The sequence below is a fragment of the Gavialis gangeticus genome, unplaced genomic scaffold, assembly GCF_001723915.1.
Source record: "Gavialis gangeticus isolate Ggan-Ray unplaced genomic scaffold, GavGan_comp1, whole genome shotgun sequence".
NCBI classification, from domain to species: domain Eukaryota; kingdom Metazoa; phylum Chordata; order Crocodylia; family Gavialidae; genus Gavialis; species Gavialis gangeticus.
The window spans coordinates 71765-78561 of record NW_017728956.1 but is presented as its reverse complement, the minus strand read 5'-3'; the positions used below and the strand labels follow the sequence as shown (position 1 = coordinate 78561).

Sequence of the window (6797 nt, the reverse complement as noted above, 5' to 3'; positions counted from 1 at the left end):
AGTAAGTATTTAAAGTTAAATACAGAATTTTTATTTGCTCGAGCGAGGTGTCTCTTTGAGAGAGGGACTACGCCTACTAGTTATACTTTTTTATACTTTCTAAGTGCATAAGTGTTAGTTCGTGATTAGCTCGTGCTCCCAATCATCTATCAATTAAATTATTCTGTCTAATCAAGTGGCACTGTGGGCGTGAACACCGAAGTTTAATTCTTGTGAATTACATGTCCTCTATATTTTGTCTCGATGTTTTTTTATTTAACAAAAACAAATCATGTTCAACTTTTAAGGTTCTCCTGTTGATGAGACTCCTCTGTTGACTGGATTCAGTTAGTTTCATATTTTATTAGTAACTTTTACACAGTAACTCTTATACAGTACTTTTTTTCTTTTACGCTGTCTCGTAAGTGCTGTGTCCGCTTTTATGAAATGGTAGGCGAAAGGACAAAGAAATTGTTTCACTTTGAGCATTACAAAGCCTTGCTTAAACCCTACAAGATTCATATACAACAGTCCCCATGCCAGTCTAGCTGCTCACAATGGTATAATACGGATTCTCGCCTGTACCGACTGCCAGGGGAGGCTCTGGACAGCAGCACACAGACCAGCAACAGGCTGTCTTGAACCTGTTGCTGTCTCCAGAATTTCCCTGCAGTCTCCACCACTATTATACTGGGTTTATTTTAGTTAAACAGTCTCTGATTATATTCCAGTGTCTTCATTTCACTGAGATCTTTGGAAGTGACTGGGCCCAGCTCTTTGGAACTGGGAAGGTGCCACTGAGCTGGGATTTGTGTCCCTGGGGAAGTGACCGCTTTGGCAGGCCTCTCCTTACCCCCTTCCCTCCTTGCCCTGCTGTGTTGTGGGCCTCATCCTGCTCTCTCTTCCCCTTAGTGTGTGGTCTGCGTGGACACACCTGCTTTGTTTCAGCAACTAATTAAGAACTGTAATGCAACTACCTGCATTAAAAACGAGCCCCTCTACATTGGGATACATCCTTCACAGCTACTAAAACTTTTAAGTTGAAGTTCCCATGCAGCATATTTAGATTATCTACTTCATGGCATTTTTTTTCTGTAGCATCTGTTTTCAGACCTTGTGCTGTGTTTAATTGATCTGATTCAGTTGGGTCCCTGGGATGCTCCCCTTCCTTGGCTGGCCAGGTAGGCCCAGGCTCACTGCAATGGAAGAGATGCCAGGGAAGGAGGGGGACTCTCCATCACTGGAGGGTGCAAAGAGAGGCTGGACAGGCACTGGTTGGGGATCTAGATGCAGCGATGCCTGTCCTCTGCCATGGGGGTGTCCCAGGCTTCGGGGCTGTGCTGGTTGTCTCCTCCGTCCTCCTTCCAACACTCTTTCTGCTCCATGTGTCAGGGGGTTTTTAAGCCTCCCCCAGAGGCGCTGGGTGCTGCTTAGCCCAGGCCCCTCAGAAGCAGCCAGGGCTGGTAGGAGGTGGCCGAACATTTCCCCTTCCTGCGGCCAGGTAACAAGGACATGCTCATACTGACAGGTCTGGCCCCCAGAGCCCTCCCCTGACCAACTGGTTTGACTCAACACTCTTGGGCTGTGAAGCTTGGAGCAATGTAGAGTTCAGAGCTGCTGGTTGAAGCCCACAGTAGCCATACTAGACTCATACTAGGGATATAGTCACTGCCCACAAAAGGTATGGCTTGGGCCACAGTGATGTTGGCAGAGCTGGGAGCCCACAACCTGGTCTGACCATGCTCCCCTGGGCACGGCTCCCTGCCCAGAGCCCTCTGGCTGCACTGTCTGCACCTGGCATGGGCCAGCTCCATAGCCAGGATGCTGAGGGAGGAGCCCTGTGTGTGTTTGCAGCTCCTGGAGTATGAGCCCCGGTCAGGGGAGCAGGTTCCGCTGCTGCTGAAGATGAAGCGGAGCAAGCTGGCACTGAGCAAAGCCATCGAGAGCGGGGACACAGACCTGGGTGAGGCCACCTGGGGCGTGGGGGAGGCCACCAGCCCCAGCTCTCAGTGCTCTGGTGCCATATGGGGCTGGCTCTTATGGGCTCTCGAGACCCTCTGCACTCAAAACCCACTGGGCTAGGCCACCCCAAGGCGGCCCCTGTGGAGCCAGGGCTGAGGGGCAGCAGCTGATGTGCTGAGGGCTCCAGTGCAAACACCTGCCCCCCTTCATGGCCCAGCACCCCCAGTCCTCCATCTCCATACTCAGCAACCCAACCTCCCCCCACCACCCTCAGGTGCCCAGCTGCAGCCCCCCAGCCCTGCAATGGCTACAGGGTGGGGAGGAAGGGGGGTCTGTGCTCTGCAGCCCCACTGACTGCCCCTCTGCTTGGCCCAGTGTACACGGTCGTGCTGCACCTGAAGAATGAACTGAACCGTGGCAACTTCTTCATGACGCTGCAGAACCAGCCAGTGGCCCTGAGCCTCTACCGCCAGGTGAGAGGTACAGGGCAACAGATCATGGCATGGGGGCCGGTGTGGGTGTGCCCAGCCCAGCCTGTAGCAACCCCAGGCCTGGTGTCGGGGCAGGCAGGGGGTCCCCCTGACAGGTGCATGGGCTAACGTCTGGGGTCTCTTCTGCTTCCCTGTCCCAGTTCTGCAAGCACCAGGAGAGGGAGACACTCAAGGACCTGTACAACCAGGACGACAACCACCAGGAGCTCGGCAATCTCCACGTCCACAACAGCTACGCCAACGAGGAGGTCAAGGCCCTGGGGGCTGGGGGTGGGGCTGCCAGGTGCTGGCTGGACCATGAGGAACAGGGTGCCAAAGGGGAGTGCTGTGCTGGGGGGAGTGGGTGGCTGCTCTCCACCCTCTGTGGGCAGGGGGTGCAGGGACCTCTGCCTCTAGGGGCACAGACAGGGACTGTCCTGCTGTGGGTGCAATGGCCTTCTAGCAAGGGAGTTAGTGGCTGTGGGGTTTGGGAGGTGCTGGATGGTCCGCTGGGCTGGATTTTTCTACTCCACCCCTTGTTCCAGGGTGCTGGGTCCAACACCCAGGTGGGGGGCCCAGCACCTCTGGGTGTGGACACAAAGCTGTGCTTCCTGATGGACTGAACCTGGCTTGTTGGGGAAGGGTTGGGAGCTCAGGCTCCATCTCTGGCTCCCACCGTATGGCCCTGTCCCTCCCAGCGTGGGTGGCTCCTGGGACACGCTGGCTGCTCCCCTCCCCACATGGGCGCTGGAGGTGGCAGAGAGAGGCTGGAACTGGACTGGGACCACGTGTCATTGCAGCGGATCGAGGGGCGGGTGGCAGCACTGCAGAACGCAGTGGATGAGTACTACAAGGCCAAGAATGAGTTTGCCGCCAAAGTGAGTGGGGTGGGGATGGCCGGCAGCATTGGCAGGGGCTAGGGCCTGGGCTCTCTGCAATGTCCATGACACCCCTGGTAGCAGCGGTACGTTGGCAGCCACGGCCCCGCTGCTTTCCCGGGTCAGGGGCAATGCCTGGGGCTGTGTCGGGGGTGGCGGTGTTGTGCTGGACACGGGGTTTGTCTGGGCTGGTTTGGGCGGGGCTGATCCTGCCTCAGGCAGGGCTTGAAGTAGAAGTGACCCCGCAACCCCCTACCAGCCCCACTTCCACTGATTCCTGCTCACTGCCCAGGCCACAGAGGATCAGATCAAGCTGCTGCGGATCCAGCACCGGCTACAGGAGGACTTGGACAAGCCCTACCTGGACTGCTCCCTACACGACACCATCTCTCACCTCATCCTGGATGGCAAACACAAGCGGGCTGAGCAGCTGTACCGGGAGTTCAAGATCCCTGACAAGAGGTGAGTGGGGACAGCAGCAGTGCCAGCTGTTTGCATGCACGTGCATGCACTTGTTGCCCTGCTTCACCTCTGGCTCAGGGGGCTCCATCCCTGCAGGCCTTGGTAGGCCAGGCACACACCAGCAATGGGGAGGTCTCCCAACACTGCCTTCTGAAGCTGGGGGTCCCTGGTGCCTGGCACAGCAGGGGGAAGGTGGGGCATGGCTGGCGAGAGCCAGGTCTGGGGCTGCTTTCACCCCAGCTCAGCAGAGCCCCAGTGAAACCCCACTGTCTGTGCTGCCCAGGTTCTGGTGGCTGAAGATAAGCAGCTTGGCCGAGTGCGGCGACTGGGAGGAGATGGAGAAGTTCTCCAAGAGCAAGAAGTCGCCCATCGGGTACCTGGTAAGAGATGTCGCCCCACTGCAGGCACCCCATGTGTCCTACAGACACCGACTGAAAGCAGACTCGCCTGGGATGCGCACCCCCCATAGTGCGGCTCTAGGAAGGGGACTGGGGAGGCTGAGAGGCACATCTCTGCTGCACGAAGCAGGAGGCTGTACAGCTCTTAGCAGCAGCCCCAGGGTCTTCTGATGGGGCCCCGCTGCCAGCTGGGAGACCCCCTCAGGGGCCCTGGCACCCCTGCCCCTCAGTAGGTTTTCCAGCCCTGGCAAGAGGACGTTCCCGTTACTGCCCCTGAGGGCATTAGCAAAATAGGGCAGGAATAGGGGATGGGCCAAGAGCGGTTCCAGGGAGTTAGGTGAATGGGGTTGGGATAGGAGGAGAGGGGGGGAGAGGTACCTGGGCAACCAGCCCCGCAGCTGATCTGCCCTTCGCTCTCCACAGCCCTTCGTGGAGATCTGTGTGAAGTACCACAACCGCCATGAGGCGAAGAAGTACGCGGCCCGTGTCACACCTGAGCAGAGGGTCAAGGCCTTCATCCTGGTGGGGTATGTCCCCTACGGGGCAGGGCGCTGCTCCCTGGGGTGGGCAGCAGCCTCGGGGTCTGGGGTGCAGGCCATAGACCCAAAGCTGTCCCAGGGCCCCCTGTTCAGCCCCAGGCCTCACCCCCTTCTGAAGGCTGCGATCTACTCTGGGGGCAACTGCTTTCAGAACCTGGGTCTAGGCCTGCTGGAGCAAACACAGGATGGGATGAGGGGGGGCCTATTGCCTGGGGGAGGGGAGTGGCCCTGTCTGACCCCTGCCCTGTGGTGCAGAGACCTGGACCAAGCTGCCGACGCCGCCATTGAGCACAAGAGTGAGAGCGAAATGAGCCTGGTGCTGGCCAAGTGCTTCCCTGCCATTGACGCCACCGTTGTGGAGAAGCTCAATCGCGCCCGGGCCCAACTCCTCAAGAAATAGCTCCTGCCTTGGCCATCCCTGGACCCTGGGTGCAGGCCAGGCGCGGCGCTGTGCTCTGGACATTGTGTCCTAGGCTGGCACCATGGGGGCAAGGATTGTGACTTCCTGGCCCCGGTGCAGCCTACTTGCCAGCACCTGCGCAGCAAACTTTGGCTGGAGGAGTCAGTGAATCCGTGCCAAAGGGGTCTCCCTGTGCTGCTGTTGGGTGCAGGAACCGGACGACATGGGAACCTGCTGCCTGTCCTCCCCCCCAGGCTATTGCTCCAGCCCAAACCCCCGTCCAGCTGGCTCCTTCCACACCAGCCGCGCTGCCCCTGCCCTCCTTGCTGCTGGCTGAGCACAAGGGCAGGGGCGGAAGTCACATCCTCCCGGGGTTCCCCTTGCAAGAGGCTGGGGTGGCATTCCTGTGGGGACTGGGGTTTGGCCCCGGTGGGGGAGAGATGTATGGGGGGCTCATTTGTGTGCAGGGGGGTGCGTGGAGACCAGTGCCAGGCTGGGGACACCTGCATGAGGGTTTGTGGAGGCTGGGCATGTGGCTACGTGGCCTGTCCCTTCGCTATGGGAAATAAAACCCTGGATGTCCCTCTGCATCTGGCTCGAGTGTCTGTGCGGGGGGGCGGGGAAGCTGGGGGACGGAGCGAAGTGGGTCCAAGACGTTTCCAGGCACCACGATGCAAAGGGAGGTGCTGGGTGATCCCGGCAGGGTGGGGGGCCCTGCCTGGACCTCAGTGCTGGAGGCTGCAGGGGGAGAGGAACGGGAAAGCCCTGCTCAGCCCCAGCCACTGTCCCTTCCAGGTGCTGTGGGACACCCGCAATGGGCAACACGGGCCAAGGGTCGGACCCAGTCCTCGGCTGCTCGTGTGCTCTTCAGGGGGCCGGGACCTCCTGGACTCGGACAAGCAGGGAGGGCTGGGCCTGACCATAAGCTGTGCAACTTGCTTGCACCTAGTCGAGGAGGTGAGAGCTGCGCTGCCCGCACATGCCCCGCTTACCTGGAGCAGACCCTGCGGGAGGGTGTCCCCGCCCGGTGGAGTTGCTCATCAAGTCTGCGGCCAATCGGCGGGCTCCGGGCCACTCCCCGTGGCACCGTCCCAGTCGGCTGGGGGACGTAGGGCCAGCCCGTTTCTCAGCGGCCCGCCGGCGCCAGCTCTGTGCGCTAGTCCACACGATTATCCATCGTTTCGCCCTTGCGTCCTGCCAAGACAGCAGGGGCCCTCATCCTGGAGCCACCGGGCCCTAGGCTGGCGTGAATCGAGGTGGCCTCCGGCCGGTGCCACTTCTGCCATCAGAGGGAGACGCTGGCGCACGTGTCCGTGGAGTGCGCCACGCTGCAGCCCCTGCACCTGCTCCGCCGGAGCTTGCTCCTCGAGTTGCGGCTGCACGTTTACGCGCTCGCCGTCCGTCGCCCCGCCTGGCCAGCCGCCTCCTGGCTGTCGGGCAGGCTCCCGGGGACACGGCGGCGTTCTTCCTCCGTGTCCGGCGCGCACGGCGGCCGGGTCTGGGCAGCGCTGATCTCCGGTGTGAAACCAGCCGAGTCGTTGGCGGGAAGTTCTTTGCAGGCTTCCTTGGAGGGGCCGCGTGGGGGTGCTGGGGCCCACGGGGAGGGGAGGGGAGGGGGAGAGGGTGTTCTGGGGTGAGGTGAAGGGCCCCACGGGGTGCAGGGAAGGGGGGCTGTGTGGGGGGCGCTCGTAGGGGCGGGGCTGCTGCAG

The 6797-nt window shown here is 60.3% G+C and overlaps 2 protein-coding genes across 2 annotated transcripts in view; both read left to right on the top strand.

Annotated features, from left to right (window-relative positions):
- VPS16 (VPS16, CORVET/HOPS core subunit) overlaps positions 1–5676 on the top strand; it is a gene marked incomplete at its 5' end in the record, with an annotated part of 13110 nt that extends 7434 nt beyond the window's left edge. Inside the window, 8 exons of the mRNA XM_019527944.1 lie at positions 1834–1942; positions 2317–2414; positions 2573–2680; positions 3212–3289; positions 3582–3751; positions 4035–4131; positions 4573–4676; positions 4944–5676. Coding sequence (XP_019383489.1) covers positions 1834–1942; positions 2317–2414; positions 2573–2680; positions 3212–3289; positions 3582–3751; positions 4035–4131; positions 4573–4676; positions 4944–5088 — 909 coding nt within the window. The remainder of the gene's footprint in view (positions 1–1833; positions 1943–2316; positions 2415–2572; positions 2681–3211; positions 3290–3581; positions 3752–4034; positions 4132–4572; positions 4677–4943) is intronic.
- An 83-nt stretch (positions 5677–5759) lies between these two features.
- IDH3B (isocitrate dehydrogenase 3 (NAD(+)) beta) overlaps positions 5760–6797 on the top strand; it is an 11586-nt gene continuing 10548 nt past the window's right edge. The window contains exons 1-2 of the mRNA XM_019527829.1: positions 5760–5792; positions 6378–6629. Of these exons, the coding sequence (XP_019383374.1) occupies positions 5760–5792; positions 6378–6629 (285 nt within the window). The remainder of the gene's footprint in view (positions 5793–6377; positions 6630–6797) is intronic.